The 26,501-nt window shown below is 43.4% G+C and overlaps 1 protein-coding gene across 1 annotated transcript in view; it reads right to left on the bottom strand.

Moving 5' to 3' along the window:
- DOCK5 (dedicator of cytokinesis 5) overlaps positions 1–26,501 on the bottom strand; it is a 799,955-nt gene that overhangs the window by 67,983 nt on the left and 705,471 nt on the right. Inside the window, exon 49 of the mRNA XM_069214140.1 lies at positions 25,549–25,726. Coding sequence (XP_069070241.1) covers positions 25,549–25,726 — 178 coding nt within the window. The remainder of the gene's footprint in view (positions 1–25,548; positions 25,727–26,501) is intronic.

Genomic DNA, 26,501 nt, shown 5'->3' with positions numbered 1-26,501 from the left:
GCTACCATTGGGGGCACCCATTCTGCCTCACATCTGTGTGGTACAATGAGACGCAAAGCATGCGCACTTTGAAGGAACCAAAGACGGTGATGAACTTAGATCACTGGCAAGAGGTGGAGACCTCCCATTCCCCTCCACGGAATCCCTCGCACCCCACCACAGACTTCAGACATTCCACGTGAAAGAAGAAAACAAAATCAGCTAAATCCACCAAAGTAGTGAGCTGTGAGAAGCGAGCAGCCCTCATCCACCAACTCCAATATAGTGCTGCCTCCAAACTGGGAAATGATTGAGTGGCATAAGTTACATGGGCCCTTCTCCAGACACCTGGACGCTTGAACGCTTCCTTGCAGCAGTGTACAACCTGCTTGGGACCCGATTCCACAGTGCTGGATTGCTTAGTGCCGACGGCAGGGCCTCCCACCCAGGTCGGACTGATATCCGACCGACATTGGCACCTGCGACATGGACCCCAATCGAGTTGGTTACAATGATCTCTGGGAGAGACTTCCTCAGTTCAGACATTTTTCTTACTCTCCTCCCCTCCTCTAGCTATCGTTCATGCTGAAATTTGACCTTCACACACCACCACTATACAGACTGCCACTGAGGCGTACCATAGCTCTATATTGCCTGCGCTTGACATGTGCATCCTCCCAGGATATGAACGATGGTCCACATAATTAGTTGTAACGTTCGAGCCCTCAAAGCACCTGAAAAACGCTTAGCACTCCTGGCTATGTCACGGGAATCCAGGTGTGACATCTGCCTTACTCAGGAGGCACTTCTTCTTGAGGTCCTGTTGGTTTGATCACCAATATTTCTCATCCGATACGGGGACAAAAGCCGGGGTAGCGACTCTATTAGCCTCCCACTTCCTAGGTAGAGTCGCGCAGATACAAGCTGAAGTACCTGGTAGACATATCACTGCGCATCACCATGCAGATGTACACATTCAGGCTTACCACCTTTTATGCTTCAAACGACCACTAGGAGGCTTTTTTTCTTGATGCACTGGGCCAGGTGATGGCCTCTATACATGCTAATGTCCTCATCGGGGTGGATTTTAACTTGATTCCAAATGCCAGCCTGGACAGCTCTATACAACGGGTGTGGGACACAGGTATGATTTCTCCTCAAAGCCTGGAGAAATATGGCACTAGCGTCACCCTACATAAAAGGACTACACCTTTTCCGCTGCACATCAGACCTTTGCTAAGCTAGACCTTTACCTTGCCACTCCACTACTCCTAGCATCTACCCCACAGTTGATACTGGAGCAGCAGCACTCTCAGCTCACACCCTGCTTAATATCACTATACATCTACCAGGCCTGACCCACCCAACACCATATGTAGAGCATTAACTATAGGATCTTAGCATATGAGGCGCATGTCACAGAGATAAAGGGAACAATCAACGATTTCTTAGAAACCAACGACAACTCAAAACCCCTGTAGTGCTTTTATGGGGCAACCTGAACGCAGTACTTTGAGGCAGGCTATGGCAGCGAGCCTGAACAGGGAAAGAAGGGATAAGAGGGTCTCGCTCGAGGGGCGGGTGAAGGAATTAGAGGAGGCACACAATCAGGTTCACACAAAATACATTGCAAACTCACAGAAGCATGCAAACAGCTTAAGGCCCTAGACATGGGAAGGGCAGAATATGCTCTGTTACGCACCAAACACAAGTACTATGTAGGGGGTAACAAAGCAGGTCACCTTTTGGCACACTGTTTATGTGCCCAAGCTGTTTGACAATAGGCAACTGAAATTGAGGGGCCGCAAGGCAAGCAGTTCCTCCAAGATGAGAAAATTGCCCAGTCCTTCAAGCGCTTCTATGCTAACCTTTATGCCGCTGAAGATTAAGCAGCAAAAGATGCTTTCTCCTACTTGGTGCAGGCCCCCTCGAGCAGACATCACCACAGCATGCCTCCCACTTGGACTGTGACATTTAGTTGGAGGAGGCATTGACTGCAATTTCTCATTTGCAATCAGGTAAAGCTCTGGGTAAGGACAGCTATACCTCTGAATTTTATGAGCTCTTTGCCACATCCTTGGCTGCTATACTTACCTGACTATATAACTCATTTAGCACTACAGGCTTCCTAACAGACACTATGAAGCTGGCCACCATAATAGTGATGCCCAAGCCAGCCAAGGTCCCTGTGCATTGCTCATCATACCGGCCAATTTCTTTACTAAATGTGGACGTTAAGATTCTTACCACCCAAGTGGCAAGCCACCTGTCTACATATATGCAGGGCCTCACAGATCTAGACCAAGCAGGGTTTTTACCCTGAGAGGAATTGTAGTGACAATATAAAACATCTGTGCCACCTCTTAGTTAAAACCCAGCATTACTTGGTTCCTGCACTATTAACTGTCAGTGGACACCGAGAAGACGTTTGACCGGGTACATTGGCCCTACCTATTTGAGGTGCTCCAGAGGGTGGGTCTTGTGGAGCCATCCAGTTGCTGCGTTTGGTGTAGCTATAAGTGTCCACGGGCGACTGTACGAGTTAATGGCTTGACATCCTCCTCCTTTGACATTGCCTGCGGCACGAGACCAGGCTACTCCTTGTCCCGACTGCTTTTTGTCCTGTATATGGAGCTTCTTGCAGAGCGTATTCGTAGGAATCCTACAATAAAGGGGATCACAAGGGGGCGGGGCAAGACGCTTGCTCTCTACACAGACGTCATAACCCAGACGCACACCCTCAAGTCCTTGACCCCTTTAATGGAGGAACTGGAGGCTTTCAGGAAAGACTCTGGGTTTAAAATCAACCTCCAGAAATCCCAGAACTTCAATTTAACGGTCCCGACAGCCAACCAGCTTAACATTAAACACCTCTTCTCCTACTCATGGGCCACCCATGGCGTAGTGTACTTAGGGCTCCAAATTCACGCAACACCAACGCAGGCTGTGGAAAGAAACTATGGCGCCCTTCTGTCGAAAGCGAGGTCTGAGCTTCAGACTTGGAAAAACTATACACTGTCTCGGCTTGAGCGCCTAGCAGCCATTAAGATGACTCTGCTGCCTAAGATTTTTTATGTTATGCAGACCCTACATTTACAACCCTCTCTGAGTGCTCGGAACAAATTACAACATCTTATAGAACACTACATTTTGGCGGGTAAGAAAGTGCGCATAGCCAAAAAGCAGGCATACTTATCTCTAACAGAGGGTGGCCATGGGATTTCCCCTCTTATGCATTACTACCAGGTTGCACAACTTCGGTACATTGTAGAATGGAACAAGCCCCTCTTGGAGAAGCATTGGTACTTCATTGACTAGGTGGTGGCAGGAATACACATCTGGAAGGTGCCTTGACTACCCAAACATCACCGACCAACTGGGGTGTATATCTCACCGGTTCTTAGAGCTACAACGGGGACCTGGGACAGGGTTCAGATCCCAAAAAGGTTATCTACACACGCCTCCTGCAAATGCCATTTATTGGCAATCCAGATTTTCCCCAGGCATGCCAGGGTTCTAGCTACATACAATGGCAAAAGACAAACAACAAAACAATTGGCGACTTCTTCGACTATACGGGGCTATTGGACTTTTACCAGAATCAGCACCATGATAATATCCCATCCAACGCCCACTGGCAGATCCTGGCTATATGTCACTGGATTACCCTACCCTCCATTCGCCCACATGCTAGCCATCCTTTATTGCCATTTGTGAAATGGCTACTCACTAGAAATACTGATAAGCATCTCCTCTCTGACACATATGCCATTCTTATTGCGTCACTGACCCAAGTCAAATCGTCGGTGTAGCTGCACTGGGAGAAAGAGTGCAAATGCCTATTTACATCTAAAGACTGATATGATATCCAATAATGAGCTCAGTCCTCCACACAGCGCTTAAGGTAAAGAAATGCTTCTCAAAATAGTCCTCTATTGGTACAACAGCCCTGCACAAATGGCTCAGTGGATGAGGGATGGGAATGCACAATGCTGGAGAGGGTGTGGCCAAAAGGGGAGCTTGATTCATCTTCTTTGGCAGTGCCGAAGCTGCAACATTACTGGGCTGAAGTCCTTACCTCCATTGACCAAATGTATGACACTGAACTCCCCAGATGTCCGAGTGACACTCTGCTGGGCCTCCGGAATGCCTTGACATATCCCTTGGAGGTCCACGGGGGACAAGCTATCACTCTGGCCATATGCATTGCCAAACCGGTTTTGCTGCTATGCTGGGGTACGGCCAAAATACCTAGTCACTTGGACTGGCTATACAGAATCTGAGATCACCTTAGCATGATGAAGCTAACAGCGCCAGTGGAGCAAAAAAAGTAAGACATGGGGATCCTGTTTGAAAGCCTTCTTGCGCGTTCCACACCTCACGCTCAGAGACCAAAACACTAATTGATTCCCCCTAGCATTGTCACTGAACGCAACTTCTGTTTCTTGCTAGATGGCAGGCTTCGTCTGTACTCTGAAGGTTTCCATCTTAATTTGATGGGTAGCCCCCTCTCCTCTTTATCCAAACTAATCCTTTTTCTTTAGGTATTCTTCTTAATTACTATCTTTCATCACCCATGGTTACTCGCCAACCAGTGGATGTAGGTGAGGTAATTGTTGTATTGTTATTCATCAGTATCAAAACCAATAAAAAAAGATTTAAACCTAAACAAGCGTGGCTTCCAATTTAACAAGCCTTGCACTTAAAACCTTGGCAGATTTCCTTAATGACAAAGGAAACAAGCAAGAAAAGTTGGAGGCAGCTATGAGGGAGGAAAGCAACAAAGGAGAAAGCAGAGTCAAAGTAAGTAGAGGTAAGTAACTGGCGGGCTCTAAGTCTCTTTTAAGATTTCTTTTTTATTTTTCTTTACAAGAGATTTTGCAAGCACAGAGGATGCGCTGTTCAGGCGAAACCTAAAAAGTGGTTGCCATTACACTATCTTATCAAATTTTAAGTGTGGCCTTCAGCAAAGCTTTTGGCTGTACACATAACATACCTGGGTAATCTGCATTTTGGAACAATCACAACTGATTAATCCTCTCCCTCCTGTTGCTTTCCATATCCTCTTACAGTAATAGATAGAAATAGTCCAAATTATTTAAGAAGGTGACAATCTGAAAGGGCCTGGATTATGTTCAATGTTCTGCTCTTCCCGATTTACATGTCAAAACGTCTGATACCCTTCCAGGGCTTTTTGCTATGATAATTTATTGCTCATCTCTACTTTGGAGCCTTTTATTTTTCCCTTTCCCTTTGCTGGCACATTACCTGCTTTATGTCAGCATGGTCTAACTTTAGAAAATGAACTTCTCTTAAATAAATCATGAATATAAAGGCCCTAAAATTCTCCCTAACAGTCGAGTAGTGACAAGCAAACCAGAACCCAATGGCTTCATAACTTGGTTTGATAGGCAGACCCACAATGGGGTCAACCCTCTGCACTCCAATGAATCGAGGAAGAGAAGCGCTAAATCACAACATGAACCAAAAACTGAAAGATTAATTAAGGCACTTTCGAATACGCTTTATGGGTTCTGTTTTGTAAACTCAGTAAGATGGCATGCTAAAGCTTGAGTAAAAGTAATCTATTTATTGCTAGTCTTGGTTTCTTCTTTTTTCATCTCCGTTGCTTTTCATGGAATTAATCTTTATTTACTCTGTAAGGTTGCTGTCAGCATAGCAAGCAAATTAACACATCAACACATGTCTTTGAACCGAGGATCTCATCTCTACTGAAGGGGTTCGCATTTATTATTTCTCAGGATTTCCAAAACAATCCTTATACAGTGAGGACAAGTCTTAACTGATAGCTTCTTAGCAAGGTCAGAGATCAGAGGTACAGGCATGTAGCAAATTAATAAATGAAATTAAAAAGTGAGAAAAAAAATAAACACATTTTGGTTAAAACAAAGGGCACTTGCAAAGTTAGTGCAAAAAGTCATTGTAATTATAGACCAACTAGAGAAGTGTGCTTAATTCTTTAAAACAGGTTCTTAACCTATGGTCAGTGGACCCCTGGAGGTAAGAGCTGCTACTATACTTGATCATGACACCCTAATTCAAAGACTCCATGAAGCCGGCATAGAAGGGACTGCCGACTGGATTACATCCTACCTTAAAAAAAGAACTAATATCATCTATTCTCCCCCCCTTCTCATTCAAACCCTACATCACAAAAGCAGGGGTCCCCCAAGGATCAATCATCTCACCTCTGCTTTTCAACATCTACATGATATCATTACCAGAACTGATCCTGATTTTCAACACACATACTACAACTATGCAGATGACACACAAATACTACTTAAATAAGAATGCCCCAAAAATATTGAAAACTCACAAATCTTCAGTTGCCTCAGAGCCTTGATCAGTGGATGACTTAGAGCCATTTCAAACTAAATGCCTCCAAAACAGAAATACTCATATGTGGTGACTGGAAAGATTATGACCCACTGTGCGCCTGGCCTGACGATCTCGGACCACTTCCTCAATTATCCGAGGAAGTTGAAAACCTTGGAATTACCATGGACTCCAAGTTAATAATGAATGCCCAAGTGGACAAATTAGCACAAACAAGCTTCATCACCTTGAAGACTCTACGACACATCTTCCCCAACCTCTGATTTCCACACAAAGTGCAGGCTACTATCTCGCTTGTACTATCCAAACTGGATTATGCCAATGGCCTCTACCATGGATCATCTCTATCTTATATGAAAAAAACACAACATATTCAGAAGTCTGCTGCCAGGTTACTATTACATGCAAAGCCACAAGCCCAAATCTCACCTGCCTTGAGAGCACTACACTGGTTACCCGTTGCCAGAAGATGCACCTTCAAGTTGCTCTACATCACCTACAAAGATACACATGGAACAGGACCGCTCTTTATCAGAATCAAATTAACTAAATACATTCAACAAGGAAACCTCTGCTCACAATTGGAACCCCGCCTTAGAACACCACCGTAAAAGAAAAAGACTATAGGTGGTACATCATTCTCCGTTCAAGCAGCCAAACTATGGAGTTCATTACCCCCAAATATATGTTCCACAGATAACTATCTTGTCTTCAGAAGACTACTCAAGAGTTGGCTCTTTCCTTCACAACCACCATATTCAAACAGCTATGGATTGTATATGCTTGTGTTGATAAATATTTTTAATCTGATTATGTGTATATTCTAGATATGTATAGTTCTTTAGGAAATATGTATCACTACTATGTCATACCAATAAATCATACACATACTCTTTAAACCTATTTAACTAATGTATATTTACTCACGGTTTAAATATAAAAAATGTCACTTACCCAGTGTACATCTGTTCGTGGCATGCAGTGCTGCAGATTCACATGCAATGCATATCCATTCCGACATCTAGTGTTGGGCTCGGAGTGTTACAAGTTGTTTTTCTTGGAAGAAGTGTTTGATTCACAGGATCAAGTGACTGCTCCTCTTCGGCTCTATTGCGCATGGGCATCAACTCCATGTTAGATTGTTTTCCCGCAGAGGGTAAAATAGGAGTGATGGAGTATAAAGAAAAGAGATGTCCATGCAAATGGATTATATATCTACAGGCTTCCGGGGAGGTGGGAGGGTGCATGTGAATCTGCAGCGGAACATGCCACGAACAGATGTACACTGGGTAAGTGACATTTTCCGTTCGATGGCATGTGTAGCTGCAGATACACATGCTGTGCATAGACTAGAAAGCAGTTATTCCTCCCATAAAAGCGGTGGTTAGCCTGTAGGAGTTGAAGTTGTTTGAAATAATATTCTTAGTACAGCTTGACCTACAGTGGCTTTCTGTGCTGCTAAAACATCTACACAATAATGTTTAGTAAATGTATGTGGTGTGGACCATGTTTACATATTTCAGCCATTGGTATATTTCCTAAGAAGGCCATTGTAGCCCCTTTTTTCCCTGTGGAATGTGCTTTAGGTGCAACTAAGAGTTGTCTTTTAGCTTTAAGGTAACATGTTTGGATGCATTTTACTATCCATCTTTCTAAACCTTGTTTTGAAATGGGGTTACCAGTATGAAGTTTTTGAAAAGCTACAAATAGCTGTTTAGTTTTCCTGAATGGTTTGGTTCTATCTACGTAGTACATTATAGCTCTTTTAATATCTAATGTATGCAGGGCTCTCTCTGCCACATAATCAGGCTGTGGGAAGAAGACTGGTAGTTCCACTGTTTGATTGATATGAAAGGGTGATACTACTTTAGGAACAAATTTAGGGCTAGTTCGTAGTACGACTTTATGTTTATGTACTAGTCTGAATGGTTCTTCAATTGCGAAAGCTTGAATTTCACTAACTATTCGCAATGATGTAATTGCGACTAGGAAGGCAACCTTCCATGTTAAGAAATGCATTTGACATGAGTGCATAGGTTCAAATGGTGGGCCCATAAGTCGCGTAAGCACTATGTTTAGATTCCATGAAGGCACTGGAGGTGTTCTAGGTGGGATGATGCGTTTGAAACCTTCCATGAAGGCTTTGATAACAGGAACTCTAAATAAAGAGCTGTGCTGTATATTTTGCAAATATGCGGAAATTGCAGTAAGATGTATTTTTATGGAAGAAAAAGCTAAATTTGATTTTTGCAAATGAAGCAAATAGCATACAATATCTTGTATTGATGCTGAAAGAGGGGCAATTTGTTTAGATTGACAGTAATATACAAATATTTTCCATTTATTGGCATAGCATTGTCTGGTAGTGGGTTTTCTTGCTTGCTTAATTACTTCCTTACATTCAGTTGGTAGTTGTAGATACCCAAATTCTATGACCTCAGGAGCCAAATCGCTAGATTGAGTGTGTTGGGATTTGGATGCCTGATCTGTCCTTTGTTTTGTGTCAACAGATCTGGTCAGTTTGGGAGTTTGGAGTGCGGTACTACTGCCAGGTCTAATTGTGTTGTGTACCACAGCTGACGTGCCCACTTTGGCGCTATGAGTATCAGATTGAGCGTGTTTTGACACAGTTTGTTGACTAGAACTGGAATGAGTGGGAGAGGGGGAAAGCGTAAGCAAATATCCCTGACCAATTGATCCATGGAGCATTGCCCTTGGATTGGGGATTGGGGGTATCTGGATGCGAAGTTTCGGCATTTTGCATTTTCGCTTGTTGCAAATAGATCTATGTCTGGTGTTCCCCACCTTTGAAAGTACTTTTGAAGTACTTGGGGGTGAATCTCCCACTCGTGTGTTTGTTGATGATTTCTGCTGAGAACATCTGCTAATTGGTTGTGTATCCCTGGAATGTATTTTGCTATCAGGTGAATTTGGTTGTGTATTGCCCATTTCCACATTTTTTGAGTTAGGAGGGAGAGTTGGGACGAATGTGTCCCTCCTTGTTTGTTTAGATAATTCATGGTGGTCATGTCTGTTTTGATCAAGACATTTTTGTGAATAAGGAGAGGCTGAAAAGCTTTGAATGCTAGGAAGACAGCTAACATCTCTGAGTGATTTATATGTAGCTGTTTGTTTGGGCATCCCATTGTCCTTGAATGTTGTGATTGTTGAGGTGAGCTCCCCAGCCAATCATTGATGCATCTGTTGTAAGTATGTGCTGAGGCACAGGGTTTTGAAATGGCCACCCTTTGATTAGGTTTGTGGAATTCCACCACGGAAGGGACATGTATGTTTGGTGGTCTATCAACACTAGATCTTGAAGTTGACCCTGTGCTTGTGACCATTGTTGTGTAAGGCACTGTTGCAAGGGTTGCATGTTTAGTCTTGCATGTGGAACAATCGCAATACAGGATGCCATCATGCCCAATACTTTCATCACGAATTTGACAGTGTACTGTTGCCCTGTCTGTATTTGTGCCAATATATTGTGAAATGCTTGTACTCTTTGCGGATTTGGGCTTGAAAGCACTTTTTGAGTATTTAGTATTGCCCCTAAATACTGTTGAATTTGCGCAGGTTGTAGTTGTGACTTTTGGTAGTTTATGGAGAACCGTAGGGTGTGCAGGGTTTGTATTACACAATGCGCATGGTTTTGACACTGTGTATGACTGTTTGATTTTATTAGCCAATCGTCTAGATATGGAAAGACATGAATGTGTTGTCTTCTTAGGTAGGCTGCGACTACCACCAGGCATTTTGTGAATACCCTGGGAGCTGTTGTTATTCCGAAGGGTAACACTTTGAACTGATAATGCTTTCCTTGAATGACAAACCTGAGATATTTTCTGTGCGCAGGATGGATGGGTATGTGAAAATACGCATCTTTGAGGTCTAATGTTGACATGAAATCGTGTTGCTGAAGTAGTGGGATCACATCCTGTAGTGTCACCATGTGAAAGTGTTCTGTCAGGATGTAAAGCTTGAGGGTTCTGCAATCTAATATTGGTCTTAAGGTTCCCTCCTTTTTGGGAATGAGGAAATACAATGAGTAAACTCCTGTCCCTATTTGATTTTGTGAAACAGCTTCTATTGCTTATTTGAGTTATAGAGATTTGACTTCTTCCTGCAGCAGAGTGATATGGTCTGTGGACAGCTTGTGTGGTTTTGGTAGAATGTTTGGTGGAGTGTGTGTCAATTCTATGCAATAGCCATCGCGGATAATTGAGAATACCCAGCTGTCTGTGGTAATGTTTAGCCAATTGTTGTGGAACTTTTGCAGTCTTCACCCCACAGGGGAGGTGTGAATTGGGAAGGAATGGCACAAGTCACTGCTTAGTTTGTTGTGAGGCTTGTTTTGATGTTTGATATTTTCCCCTGGCTCTGGGGTACTGGCCTCTATAAGTGCTTTTGAAACCGCCTCGTTGGTATTGAGGTTGGTAGGCCGCCTTTGGCTGTGAGGTGGATGCATTTGCACTTTGGGCTCTAAATCCACCTCTAAATTGCGGTTTACAAAAGGATCCCCTGTATTGTGTGGTATACAGTGCACCCATGGCTTTTGCGGTGTCTGAGTCCATTTTCATCTTTTTAATTGCAGTGTCAACCTCTGGGCCGAAAAAGTTGTTTTTGGTTGAATGGCATATTGAGCACTGCATGTTGGATTTCAGGCTTGAATCCTGAAGACCTAAGCCATGCATGTCTCCTTATGGTTACAACAGTATTGATGGTTCTGGCTGCTGTATCTGCAGAGTATAGGGCTGACCTGATCTGATTATTAGTGATGGCTTGCCCTTCCTCTACTATCTGTTGTGCCATTTTTTGCTGTTCCTTGGGGAAATGTTGGATTATGTCTTTCAGCTCGTCCCAGTGGGCCCTGTCATATCTAGCCAACAATGCCTGAGAGTTGGCTATTCTCCACTGGTTGGCTGCCTGAGATGCCACCCTTTTCCCCAGAGCATCAAACTTTCTACTCTCTTTGTCTGATGGGGTGCATCACCTGACCACTGCAAACTTGCTCCCTTCCTGGCAGCGCTTACAACTACTGAGTCTGGAGGTAGCTGTTGGGTAATATAGACAGGATCGGAAGGAGGTGGCTTATATTGTTTCTCCACTCTAGGAGTAATTATCCTTGCTTTTACTGGCTCTTTAAATATCTGGTAAGCATGTTTTAGCATGCCGGGGAGCTTAGGAAGCGACTGATATGTTGCATGCGTGGAGGAGAGTGTGTTAAATAGGACATCATCCTCTAATGGCTCAGCATGCATGGTGACATTGTGATATGATGCGCCCTACCTATGACTTGAGTGTAGCCTGTACTATCCTTTGGTGGTGAAGGCTTAGAGGGATAGCAACCTGGGTTATTTTCTGGAATGGGGTCTGGATCATAAATATCCCATGGATCCACATTGTCCTGCTGCGAATCAAATGAGTGCGATGGTGACTGCATAGGTGTAGGACTGGTAGGCGAAGAGATAAGTAAATGTGGAGAGTGAGGAGGAGGTCTCTCCTTTGTTCTTGGCACTTTAGCTGGAGGCTGTGTAGTGTCCAATTCCTCCTGAAAGGCTAATTTCCTCTTTGGCTTTGGAGGAGGTGCGGTTAAAATTCTGCCAGTCTCTTTATGGATATGAATCCTGGCTTGCCTTTCATCCATTGCCTCTATTTGTGAGTCCTCCTCAGTAGCTTTGTTGCTTTCTTTAAGTGCTTGTGAAAGTCCATGCTCCTCAGTACAAATAGGCTTTTTCGGCTCCGAAGCTGGCTTTTTCGGTATTGAAAAAGTTAGCGTTGAGGATGGTCTCGGCTCTGAAAATTATTTTTGACTCGAAAGAGCGGTGTTTGCTCGGTTTCGGAGACGGAGCTTTGGCTCGAGTCCAATGGCTTAGGAGGGGTGGCCTTTTTCGGTACCGAGCTGGTTGGTTGGTCACCGAGAGTTTTCCTTCAGGTCGAGCCATGGCCTTCCGGCAGTGGCGTTCCCAAGGCCTTATGTTTGGGCTTAGCTGACACAGGGGCAGGCGTACTCACGTGCTGTCCTGGCGTGACCGGTCTGTCCTCCTCAGAATCCTGGTCAGAGTCGGATCCTCGAGCGGAGACTGCGGTCTGCATGATTTCTTCCTCTTCGATATCAAGATGGTCGGTGTTTTTTGATGCCTCCTCGAGTCTCCGTGCTCTTTTGTCTCGGAGCATCTTCTTCGACCAGAAGGATCTGCAGGCCTCACAATTTTCTTCCTGATGGTCGGGGGAAAGGCAGAGATTACAGACAAGGTGTTGGTCCTTATAAGGGAATTTAGCGTGGCACCGAGGGCAGAATCGGAATGGAGTCCGATCCATGAGGCTTCCACGCGGTCGGCCCGACAAGGCCAGAGTTGGGTGCGCGCGCCCTGAAGGGCGAGTAGAGATGTCTGTTCCAACGGTACCGAAGTGTAGATAGAAGATGTAACGCGATCGAATTGATCTATCGGAGTGAAAGGAAACACGTCTGAACACGATGTCGGAAAGAAAACAATCTAACATGGAGTCGATGCCCATGTGCAATAGAGCCAAAGAGAAGGAGTCACTCGATCCCGTGACTCTAAAACACTTCTTCGAAGAAAACAACTTGTAACACTCCGAGCCCAACACTAGATGGCAGACGTTTATGCACAGCATGTGTATCTGCAGCTACACATGTCATCGAACAGATGGAAAATGTCACTTACCCAGTGTACATCTGTTCGTGGCATGAGACGCTGCAGATTCACATGCTGTGCATTATCCTACCATCTAGTGTTGGGCTCAGAGTGTTACAAGTTGTTTTTCTTCTAAGAAGTCTTTTTGAGTCACGAGACCGAGGGACTGCTCCCTTTCGGCTCCATTGCGCATGTGCGTCGGCTCCATTTTAGATTGTTTTCCCTGCAGAGGGTGAGGTAGGAGTTGTGAATATAGTAAATGTGCCCATGCAATAGAGTAAGTATGTATGTACATAATGTGTATCAGAATAGTATTTATTTACAAATTTACAAGTTTCATTCAACTTATAACGGCTACAGGCTCCCGGGGAGGTGGGAGGGCGCATGTGAATCTGCAGCGTCTCATGCCACGAACAGTTGTACACTGGGTAAGTGACATTTTCCGTTCAATGGCATGTGTAGCTGCAGATACACATGCTGTGCATAGACTAGTAAGCAGTAATCTCCCCAAAAGCGGTGGCTTAGCCTGTAGGAGTTAAAGTTGTCTGAAATAATGTTCGCAATACAGCCTGTCCTACTGTGGCTTGTTGTGTTGTTAACACGTCTACACAGTAATGTTTTGTGAATGTATGAGGCGTAGACCATGTGGCTGCCTTACAAATTTCTGTCATAGGTATATTCCCTAAAAAAGCCATTGTGGCACCTTTTTTCCTAGTGGAATGCGCCTTTGGTGTAATAGGTAGATCTCTTTTTGCTTTAATATAGCAGGTTTGAATACATTTCACTATCCATCTGGCAATGCCTTGCTTGGATATAGGATTCCCTGCATGAGGTTTTTGGAATGCTACAAATAATTGTTTTGTTTTGCGAAACTGTTTTGTTCTGTCAATGTAATACATTAGTGCTCTTTTGATGTCTAACATATGTAAGGCTCTTTCTGCTACTGAGTCTGGTTGTGGAAAAAAGACTGGGAGTTCCACTGTTTGGTTTAGTGGAATGGTGATATAACTTTTGGTAAAAATTTTGATTTGTACGGAGAACAACTTTATGTTTATGTATTTGAATAAAGGGTTCTTGTATAGTAAATGCTTGTATTTTGCTTACTCTTCTAAGAGGTGTGACAGCTATCAGGAAGGCTACCTTCCAAGTTAAGTATTGCATTTCACAAGAGTGCATGGGTTCAAATGGTGGTCCCATGAGTCGTGTTAATACAATATTGAGGTTCCACGAAGGGACTGGTGGTGTTCTCTGGGGTATGATTCTTTTTAATCCTTCCATAAATGCTTTGATGACTGGGATTCGAAAGAGCGATGTTGAATGTTTAATCTGCAGATAGGCAGATATTGCTGTGAGATGTATTTTAATAGAAGAGAATGCTAGGTTAGATTTTTTTAAGTGTAATAAGTAACTTACAATGTTTTTTGCGGAAGCATGTAGTGGTTGAATTTGATTATTGTGGCAGTAGTAAACAAATCTTTTCCATTTGTTTGCATAACAATGTCTTGTAGTAGGTTTCCTAGCATGTTTAATGACCTCCATACATTCTTGTGTAAGGTTCAAGTGTCCAAATTCTAAGACTTCAGGAGCCAGATTGCTAGATTGAGCGATGCTGGATTCGGGTGTCTGATCTGTTGTTTGTGTTGGGTTAACAGATCTGGTCTGTTTGGTAATTTGACATGAGGTACCACTGATAGATCCAGCAGTGTTGTGTACCACGGTTGGCGAGCCCAGGTTGGTGCTATGAGTATTAGTTTGAGTCTGTTTTGACTCAGTTTGTTTACCAGATAAGGAATGAGTGGGAGAGGGGGAAAAGCGTAAGCAAATATCCCTGACCAACTCATCCATAACGCATTGCCCTTGGACAGAGGGTGTGGGTACCTGGATGCGAAGTTTTGGCATTTTGCGTTTTCTTTTGTTGCAAATAGGTCTATTTTTGGTGTTCCCCAGCGTAGAAAGTAATCTTGTAGGATCTGGGGATGAATCTCCCATTCGTGTGTTTGTTGATGATCTCGACTGAGATTGTCGGCTAACTGGTTTTGAATCCCTGGGATGTATTGTGCTATTAGGCGAATGTGATTGTGAATTGCCCAATGCCAATTTTTTTGTGCTAAGAGACACAGTTGTGACGAGTGTGTCCCTCCTTGCTTGTTGAGGTAATACATTGTCGTCATGTTGTCTGTTTTGACAAGAATGTGTTTGTGGGCTATCAGTGGTTGAAATGTTTTTAATGCTAGAAACACTGCCAACAGTTCTAAATGATGTATGTGCAGTTGTTTTTGTTGAATGTCCCATTGTCCCTGTATACTGTGCTGGTTGAGGTGTGCTCCCCACCCTATCATGGAAGCATCTGTTGTGATCACGTATTGAGGCACTGGGTCTTGGAATGGCTGCCCTTGGTTTAAATTTATAGGGTTCCACCATTGAAGCGAGAAGTATGTCTGGCGGTCTATCAACACTAGATCTTGGAGTTGACCCTGTGCTTGTGTCCATTGCGTTGCTAGGCACTGTTGTAAGGGCCGCATGTGTAGTCTTGCGTTTGGGACAATGGCTATGCATGAAGCCATCATGCCTAGAAGTTTCATTATAAACCTCACTTGGTAGTGTTGGTTTGGCTGCATGTTTACTATTATATTCTGGAAGGCTTGTACTCTTTGTGGACTTGGAGTGGCAATTGCCTTATGTGTGTCGAGTGTTGCTCCCAAGTATTGTTGTATTTGGGATGGTTGTAGATGTGATTTCTGGTAATTTATAGAGAACCCTAGTTTGTGTAGAGTTTCTATAACGTATTGTATGTGAAGAAGACACTGTTGTTGAGTGCTGGTTTTTATTAACCAATCGTCTAAGTATGGGTATACGTGCATGTGCTGTCTCCTTATATGAGCGGCTACAACTGCAAGGCATTTTGTGAATACGCTTGGGGCTGTTATCCCAAATGGTAACACCTTGAATTGGTAATGCACACCTTGTATTACAAACCTTAAATATTTCTTGTGAGAAGGATGTATGGGTATGTGGAAATATGCATCCTTGAGGTCTAACGTTGACATGTAGTCCTGTTTTTTGAGCAAGGGAATCACGCCTTGAAGTGTTACCATGTGGAAGTGATCTGATTTGATATAGAGATTCAGTGTTCTGAGGTCTAATATGGGTCTCAACGTTTTGTCTTTCTTTGGAATTAGGAAGTACAGGGTAGAGACCTGTTCCTTTTTGATGGTTGGGTACTAGTTCTATTGCTTGTTTTTGTAACAATGTTTGGACTTCTAGCTGTAACAGGTCAAGTGTTGTTTGGACATATTGTGTGCTCTTGGGGGCACATCTGGTGGGAAATTTATGAATTCTATGCAATAACCATATTGGATAATGGCTAGGACCCATGCGTCCGTAGTAATGTTTGTCCAGTTTTAGTAGTATGCAGTAAGTCTCTCCCCCCCACTGGTGTTGAGTATTGGGGGTTTGTGACATCGAAGTCACTGTTTGGCCTGAGGTGTTTTAGGGTTTTGGAATTTCCCCCTTGCTTTTGGGAATTGTCCACCCCTGTATGATCCTCGAAACCCTCCGCTTTGGTACTGCCCCTGATAGGTGGGTCTGGCTTGTGAGGTGGATGGCTCTGGGGTTTGGGTACGAAACCCCCCTCTAAACTGTGGTCTTCTAAAAGTGCCTCTACTTTGTGGGGAGTAGAGCGCGCCCATGGCTTTGGCCGTGTCTGTGTCTTTCTTTAGTTTTTCGATTGCCGTGTCCACCTCTGGCCCAAACAATTGTTCTTGGTTAAACAGCATATTTAGGACCGCTTTCTGCATGCCTGCGAATGGTTACCACAGTGTTCACTGTCCGTGCTGCTGTGTCTGCCGAGTCCAGTGCAGACCTTATCTGGTTGTTGGAAATTGCCTGTCCTTCCTCAACAACCTGTTGGGCACGTTTCTGGTGCTCCTTGGGCAAGTGCTGTATTATATGTTGCATCTCGTCCCAGTGTGCCCTGTCGTAGCGAGCCAGCAGAGCCTGCGAGTTGGCAATTCGCCATTGATTGGCTGCCTGTGCTGCCACCCGTTTGCACGCAGCATCGAACTTCCGACTTTCCTTGTCAGGTGGTGGCGCGTCTCCTGATGATTGGCAGTTTGCCCTCTTTCTAGCAGCTCCCACGACCTCTGAATCTGGTGTTAGCTGCTGTCCGTTGGGGGAGGTTTATATTTTTTCTCCACCCTAGGCGTGATAGCTCCGCCTTTCACTGGGTCCTGGAACACCTGTTTGGCGTACTTGAGCATGCCTGGGAGCATTGGCAAGCTTTGATAAGAGCTGTGGGTGGATGCCAAGGTGTTAAATAAGAAGTCACTTCTATTGACTCCGCATGCATTGCTACATGGTGGAAAGTAGCTGCCCTTGATAGCACCTGCATATATGCAGTGCTGTCCTCTGGAGGTGACGGCCTTGCCGGGTAACAATAGGGACTGTTGTCGGAGACCGGTGCATCATATAAGTCCCATGCATCCGGGTCATCCTGTGTCATCCCCGTGTGAGTTGGTGACTGCATTGGGGAGTGTTGTTACCGGGGACAGCTGTGGTGAGTGCAGTGGAGGAGGCTGTGGCGAAAACCTTGGTGGTGGTGTCTTGTCTCTTGCCAACTTTGCCTTTGGCTGCATTTCCGACTCCTGAAATGCTAGCTTTCTTTTTATTTTTATTGGAGGAAGAGTTTGAATTTTACCAGTCTCTTTCTGGATGTGCAGCCTCCTTTGAGTATGGTCTGGTTCTCCCATACTTAATTCCTGCTCAAATCTGTGCTCTTGCATTTGGCTGGAAAGTCCGTGCTCTTCTGTGTAGGAGCCTATTTTCGGCTCCGAGGCTTCCTTTTTCGACACCGAAGGTTTCGGAACGGTCTTTTTCGGCTCAGAGGAAACCTTTTTTACTTTGGGTGTGTCGACCTCTCGGTGCCGAGATGGTTCGGAGCCGGTATCTCACCGGAGTCGGATGTCTTCGGCTGTTGGGAGGCTTTTTTCAGTGCCGATGGTTGGTCACCGTGTTTTCGGGTTAAGCCATGGCCTGTTGGCGGTGGCATCCCCTTGGCCTTTCTAATCTTGGAGTGAGTCTTGCCGGGGCAAGTTTACTCACAGTTTTTTGCTGTGCCTTCGGTTGCTCACTTTCGGAGTCATCCGAGTCCGATTCTTGAATGGAGATTCTCTCCTCTTCCTCGATGTCGATCTGTTCGGCCGGTGTCGACACCATCTGAAGTCTTCTGGCTCTTCGATCACGTAGGGTCTTCTTCGATCGAAATGCCCGACAGGCCTCGCAAGTATCCTCCCTGTGTTCCGGTGATAGACACAGATTACAGACCAAGTGTTGTTCTGTGTAAGGATACTTGGCTTGGCAATTTGGGCAGAAGCGGAAGGGGGTTCGGTCCATGATTTTTGACGATAGACACGGTCGGGCCGACCAGGCCCCGCTTGAATAGTGGATGCCCTGAAGGGCCGCCGGAGCGCTTCTACAATCGGTGTCAATGTACTAACACTAAACCGGTACCAAGCGCAAACAATACTGTCAAATTTTTCGATACTTAGCTAACTTTCCCAATTCGAAATACAGAGCGAAGAGGAACACGTCCGAACCTGATGGTGGAAAGAAAACAATCTAAATGGAGTCAACGCCCATGCGCAATGGAGCCGAAAGGGAGGAGTCCCTCGGACTCGTGACTCGAAAAGACTTCTTCGAAGAAAAACAACTTGTAACACTCCGAGCCCAACACTAGATGGCAGGATAATGCACAGCATGTGGATCTGCAGCTACACATGCCATTGAACATACATATATATATACATATATATATATATCAAAATTATAAATGAAAAAATATTATATTTTTACTCTCTTGTAAGCTTTACTTTGTCTACCCATCACAATGTAATTTCTCTATCAATCTATCCTCCAGCCCCACTCTGACTCATCCCAAACCCATTCTACTACTTTCATCTCCTAAATAACCCTGCCTAAGCTCTTCCCTCTTCTTTCACATGTAACTCACCCAAACCTCAGTTTACTACCATGATCTCCCAAACAACCCTACTAAATTCTCCCTCATTTATATCACCTTTGCCTCATCCAAAATCCCGCCTGCTACTATGATCTCCCTAACCCTTGCCACAGACTCTTCCCTCCTTTACTCATCCCAAGCCTCATCCTATTACTATAAACTCCCAATTAACACTTCTGGATTCTTCCCTCCTCTACCTCTCCATTACTCCAGTCAATCCAACTAACAAACTCACATAGCCGCAGCTCAAATTAACTCATAATAATACTTAATCTGTACTTGTATTTCCCTATACTAATCCACCACTAATTACCTTTGGGTTCCGTAGTAGCGTGCTACTCGCCGAATAGCGCTTGGATGCCTCATCAGGGGTAGTAAGCGCCATATAAATACTAATACAATACCATACAATGCTAAGGGGATTCACGACTACTTAGAACATTACTTAATTTTAGCGGACTGAAAAAGCTAAATATAAGAATGAAAATTTTAAACAATCAGTAAATGTGAAGGAATCGGAAACTGAAGGCTAAACATTGAGGGCCTGATTTATATGTTGGCAGTAGCATACTCTGTGGCAACGGTAAAGTATCCTTACCGCCAATAATGGTCCACCCACCTGATTTAAATTCGAATGGACCATAGGTTGAGCTACAGTAGTGGTTACTCCGGTCACTGCTCGCTGTAGACCAACCTCTCTGGTGTCATCACAGAAATGGCTATAGGTCTGCCCACCCAATCAGGATGGGTGGACATATAGCAATTGTTTTACTATCCTTCACCGCTAGGTAAACCCTGGTGGTGAGGGGCAGTAAAATACTAACAATGCTCACCCCGCCTCCACCCCTGGGGGATGACTTCCTTTTTAAAAATAAAAAAGAAGTTATTCTGACACAGCCCTGCAAAAAACTGCAAACTTGCACTGGAAGGAACTTCCTTGACAGCGGTTCCTGCCAATAAATTATAAATGAAAATTTGGTGGATGGTTCCTCCAACAAGGATATGAAGTAACATACTCTGGCCCCTTGGCGGAAGGAGAGGTCTTTTCAGCAAATAATAAATCAGGGCCTAAGTTGCTATCCTCAGCTTGATTTGTGGAAGCAGAGCAGGTACAGAAAACAGAGTCTAGTATTAATGATTGGGAACATCAAATGAAGTCATGGCATAGTTGAGTAAAAGACAGTACATATTAGGAGCAAAAAAGCCAAATTAATATGCGAGGGGCCAGCATATCACTTTGTCTTTTAGCAATTAAATACAATTTTGAAAAGCTTCAACCTTTCCCTTACAATTAAACTTCAGATTTTTGTATGGTTTTTGTTTGAGATTTAAAATAAAAAGTTCATATTTTTCGTAATGGTTTCTGTAGCCTTCTGTATTTTTTGAGGTTCAAATCATAGAGATTGTGTAGGAGGTTGGGTTACAGGTTTCCAGTAATGATTCAGTGGGGGTCCACAGAAGTCAAATGGTTAAGAACCACTGCTTTAAAATAATAAAAAAATATATTATCTGTGGAGCAGACCCTCTTCTGCTAGATTAGCAAGGTATCAAATGAAGTTCTTGTAGAGTTTCTTTATCACACTATCATTACAGGACAGGGAAACAGTGGGCTGCTCCTTGAGTAATTGTGTCTGATGAATAGGGCAGTTAATCAAAGTTGAGTAACTAAAGACTGGGTGACCAGAGATCAGGACACGACGTCTTAAGAGTGACAGTATTGGTGCTGTTTGTTGGAAGCAATCCAAACTAAGTATCTGTGAAGGCAGAGAGTAGCACAGTGCTCTTATAGGAAATCAATTGTGGCACTTCCTGCCTATCTACTCCTAGATATATCTCTCACATTGATGCAAATGCAACACCTTCACCATTAGTGTTTTTACCATGATCTTATATCCCTTCTTCTGGTCTAAAGTTCATTAAGCTCAAACGTGCAGGTTTGTTAAGTTGCTGTTTTCTAGGCTAACTCGACAAGCATGCATTTCTCAGCTTTCCAATAGCTGAGGAGTGTTTCAATGAAAAATGATAGCTCTGCATGAAGCAGCCAAGACTGCTTTGCTTATGCCATGTAGACACACTTGCTTCTCTTACGGCAGTTGAAAGCTGATTAATCCAAACACTAGCTTTATTCCTACTGTTCATGTCGGGCCCACACTTCATGTGCTAAATTCACAAGCAAGTAGAAGAATATCTATTCACATGGAAACTCCTTTTTCCGAAGTCTAAATTTCCTGAAATGCATCCCTACAAAGATCAAAGCATTCACAGCTCCAGGGCGACACATGGTGGTAGTGAAACCTGGAGGTGCATCAGCCTGGCTGACATCACCAGTAGTGTAAATACTATCAACATTAATTCAATACTCCAGGTACCAGGCAGAACTTCTACAGGGATAAACCCAGTTCTTTCTAACTACCCTGGCCATTTCTCCACAGGTGTGTCATGTCTTCTAGAGTGGGGTTATTCTCCTTGCCTGACCCTTTGACTTCAATATTGCCTCGGCTGTACACCATCGTAATCCAGATTGGATTGGTTCGGTCAAAACCAGTAAATGAATTCCTTTACTTACTCAATACTTTGGTAAACGTCAGCAAAACAAAAGACTGTCAGCCTCACTGTTGATTCTATCAATGTCTGTGCTCTAAGTCAGTAATGGTACTCAGAAAACCTGGGATGCGTGTTGTGTATACATAAGGGATGTGCGGAGCGTGGGACCATGTTGTGAATTCATTCACGTGCAAAAATATTTTCACAGAAACTTGGGACCAAGTGTTTGGAGTAAAAATGTATAGTTTGCCAACTTGTGAGACAAATAATTTAAGGCCAATGCGATGTTTGAAAGACCAGATGGTGCCCTGGGCCCTTTAGAGGCCAGGCAGGAAAAAGGAAGTAGTTTTTCTAAGTCAGTCTCCAGTCCTTACATGTCACATTAAGCAGATATTTTGAACACAGGGTTCAGATTATATATGTGATTTGGCCTCATTTCGTCTCAGTCCTTCTATAATCTACTCAATTTGGTAATGGTATATCACATCAAAAGACTGAACGCTTTTTAATTGCCACAATTCACACCCTCACCATCTGAATGGCAATATGAGAACTTCATTATTATGTGTATTGCAAGACAGAGAAAAGACTGACAGTGTTACAATGGATTTAAAAAAAAAAAAAAAAAAAAAAAAAAAAACAGTCGAGCTCCAGGATTTGCTTCAATTTACAAAAAAAAGAAAGTCTCAGCACATTAGAAATGTAGTGCACTGTAGAACAGAGAAACTGTAGATTCAGTTGGTCATTTTGAACTGTTTATTTCACAGCTGATGTTCATTTTCAGACACAGTGCTGATTAAGAGGACTCTGTATAGCTACGTTTTACACAATTTTGAAATGTGACATGAATTTGTATATGAATTACTCACCTAAGATGTCTCTTTAACAATCCATGTGTGAAGCAGAAAACTAACTGCATCAAGGAGCATCCATTTTGCCAATAACATGGAAACATCTGCATGCTTCTGCAACCAAGACCTCTCAGCAGCATTTGACACTGTAAACCTTCAAAGCCTGTTTCAGTCTCTTGACTGTGGGAGGTACCTCCCTTGCTCTACACTGGATTAGCTCTTACCTAACAGGACAGCACCTTATCTCTTTCTGCTTCTCTATCCGATTACAAAATCCTTACATGCAGTCTTACTCAAGGCTCTCTGCTAAGCCTCAAGTTTTTCTAATGCTTCTGTTGCCCTGCTGGCTACTCAAATGCAAATATGTGGTGCCCCATTCTATCCTATGCAGATAACGCCCAGACATTAGTCCAGCACTGAGTGGCTTCAGTAGTGCATTTATGAAGTTGCAAAATCGCCCTCATGTATTGGCCACTTGTGACACTAAACAGTTATTTTGGTAATGACAGTTGTTGAAACATAATCTTTCAGAAGATTCCTTACTTAAAGATTATCGTCCCAACAGTCAGAATAGCCCGGAATCACTCCTCCCACAGTACTTGACAAAAGTGGGCTATCAATTGGTGCCAAAATGCATGCTGGATTTCTCACTTTCTAAATTCCTTCCAGAAATCTGAAGTTTTTCCAGCAATGCGCCTGAATGATGATAGATGGAACCATCGGCTTTATCCTGCCTCCCGCAGTGATGAGACAGAGCCATGCATATGCAATTCCCCTGCGCGCTTAAATCTATTACAATAAAACATCCCACACCCTTGAACAAGGAGCATCAGTGATAAGAGTAATATGATGACAATGAGCAGTATTTAACATGGAATCTTATTAACACCTAGAAGTCCACTACACAGAATGGGGAAGAGGAATGGCAGTGAGGAATCTGCATTAAGATCGAGTGTCGGCCATAAACAGCATTATTCAAGGTAAGTATCTTGTACTTCTAATGGTTACATCTAATCACAGATTCCTCACCTTTCAATTAGAGACCAGCATCCCACTGAAGATGATATGTGTCTCCTAGGGAACCCTGAGCTGGAAATAACAGGGTACAAAAGGCAGGACATTGAGCATTTGGGGTGGCAATTATCATTCTATCGAAGGTATGCCACGCAGGTGAAAATACTTCAAACTACCATTGGAAAGAGACACCTTTTGTATCTGGCTAGATGCCGCCTGCTGAGCTCCTCCACCATGCTTGCTAGGAAGCCTCCCTAGTGGTTGACCTGAATTCCTTGATGATCCTGCCACCTCCACAGCCTCCATAATGCTTTCTGTCACAGCACAATAGACCCAACACCACCCTGCTTGTTCCAGTACCATGTGGCGGTAGTGCTGCCAACAGGACATGGAGAGGCGTACCTTTGATGGATGTCAGAAAGGCCTTCAGGGCTAGCCAAACAGTGTGAAAATCCAGTAGACTGATATGGTATCTCTGTTCCACTGGAGACCAGAGGCCTCCGATCTCTGACTCGCCTCACTCCACCCCCTCAGCCAGAAACGGTACATCCATCACCACTGTCAGGTGTAAGGAGTACGACTTGTAGCAAGTCATGTTGGCATCATTCAGCCACAACTGCAGATCTTGGGCTGCCTCTTCCAACGGACAGACTTTTGTAGTTGCTGTTGTAACTCACTAATTAACATTGGCGAAACACCAAGAGATCACTAGACCGCACTGACAAGGCTCAGAAAACAGGAACTGATGTCAGCACAGAGGTTGGTACCTATTATTATATACTAGTGTCATTGTGTCTTTTAGACTGAAGCCACATGGCAACAACTGGTGGTACTGGAAGTCCACCACTAGGGTAAAAGACTGACGTGGGAGTATATTCTTTAAATGAGGAATATGCAGGAAGCCATATCCATAAGAATGGTATTTCATTCTGCACGATGTCTGTTGGATATATATCCATGAACACAGAATCTGGAACAACCTGTGTGTATCCACCAGGACTGCCCCAACCCTGCTCCAATTTAGGAAAGACACTCATTTTGAAAGGGCACCAAGTGCAGAAAAAGTAATAGTCAGCTTCCACTCTCAGAACCCAGCAACCCAGCCAATCAGTTGTTGACTGTATCATTCTCTTTCATTGTCTTTGACCTTGAACAGTGGTCCAAGGCTTTTCAGCTAGGTTTGTGTAATTCAAATTCTATATACGTACAAATATATGTTGGCAAAGAGCCCAATAAAATCTTTAGAGAGAGGAAGCAGGTAGATGAGTGAATAACAGAATGAAGAATGGATATGGAAACAGGAGGAATAAGGGAAGTGTAAGGAAGAATGAGCAGAGGAGAAAGTAGATTTGAAAAATTTAAAAATACTGGGGGAGTTACAGAGGAAAAGTAGAGAAACAGGGGAAGAAGTGAATGAGAATATGGGTTGGGCAGAATGAAGAAATGCAAAAATCAAGCAGGTACGAAATATGACTGAATGTGGAAGCTGGAGGTGCTAAGGAATGTGAACAAAGATTTGGCAAAATGAAGGCTACAAAGTTGCAGGAGGTGAAGTAGATTGGGTAGGTGAGGTTAAAAGACATGCTGACTGATATGGAGTGCACAACTGGAGACAAGCTTGTAGATGTCTGAGTCGTGGTGGTCTCCCTTCATCAAAGAGGGCGGCAAATGGATAGCAGTCTTCCATTTGATAGCAAAATTGATTATTCATTCGTGGCAAAACAAAATTGCAAGTCACCGGTTTTCTGTACACAATTTTAATGTTTATTACCCCAGAATATTTAGTGTAATGTTGCTTGTAAAATCAAGCCTCCAGACACTTGTGAGGGATATTTTCATACAGATGTCCACCCAGGGCTAAAATATGTTTATTTGAGAGCTTCCAAAGCTCAGATAACCAGAGAGACACTCCCTTTTTCTATCCACAGGGGCCCTAGTGTAAAAGGCAGGCTTAGTTTAGATTTCTAAAGATATTTAGTATACAAAACTTCTTTCTCCATCTCCTTCAAAATTCTTTGGACTGGATTCATAATAATCTTATTACTTGCCGTATTTGATTCATCCCCAAAAAACAATCCGAAAAACAAGTCCACTTAAATCTCCTTTTGTCAAGAGAGGTCCTTACCATTTCCGAAGACCGGTCAGATTCTGCCTGCTTCTCCACAATAACCTGTGATTTGCTCACATTCCATTCTTTCCTCTTGAACTTGCTGATTCGATTGTCACTGTCATCTTTGATGGGAATGTCTTCTGTTCTTGAAATTACAGATGCTCTTCTCTCGACCAAAGGCTCAAGAATTGACCTGTGCAAAAATATAAAAACCTGTATAACTTCCTATTTAGAGAGACTGGTTCTAAGCAAACACAAATAGTGACATAACACAAGACTCACGCAGACACCAATTCTGTTCTGAAGATGACGGACTAAAGCACAGTCCAGAACAGAGATCTGTTGAAGAGCAGTAGGCTAGAAGAAGTAGATTATAAAATCTGCCAGTTAGATGGTTAAAGGGGACTGGTCACCGACTAATGTCTTGAATTTTGGTCAAAAAGATAGTGGAGAAATGAAAACTGTTTAAAAAAGAACTGCCCAACGAATTTAAAAGATGGAAAGCATGAATTACAAATATGAGCTCCTCTAGTTAAAAAAAACATACTTTATGTTTCATTATTACGGAAAAAAGTTTACATTATACATAGCACAGTGTACCAGATCAAAGAAGAAGAATAACAACAGTACATCACTACAGCAGATCCAGAAAATGTAAGCGATTCAAGTTTGTTCTTCAATCGATTTGAGATGCTGCACTAGTTAAGGCTAGTTTTTCTTGGGAGGAGATCAGTACTGGGTAGTGGATTTAATTACTGGTGCACATACATTAAGGGCTAAAGGAGAGCAGCAGAGAAAGCAAACATAATTAATGGGGTGAGGGTGAATGAAAAACTGCTGCCTTGTGAAAGACTGATGTTCTATAATCTCTTCGCTGTTTAGAAACAGACAGATCCCAGCCCCCAGTCTATTAGTGGCTGCCCCTGAAGAACCCACAACTAGGAAATATTGTTGCATACAAACATTCT

Source organism: Pleurodeles waltl, chromosome 11, assembly GCF_031143425.1.
Source record: "Pleurodeles waltl isolate 20211129_DDA chromosome 11, aPleWal1.hap1.20221129, whole genome shotgun sequence".
NCBI classification, from domain to species: Eukaryota; Metazoa; Chordata; class Amphibia; order Caudata; family Salamandridae; genus Pleurodeles; species Pleurodeles waltl.
This window is presented reverse-complemented; position numbering and strand designations above follow the sequence as displayed.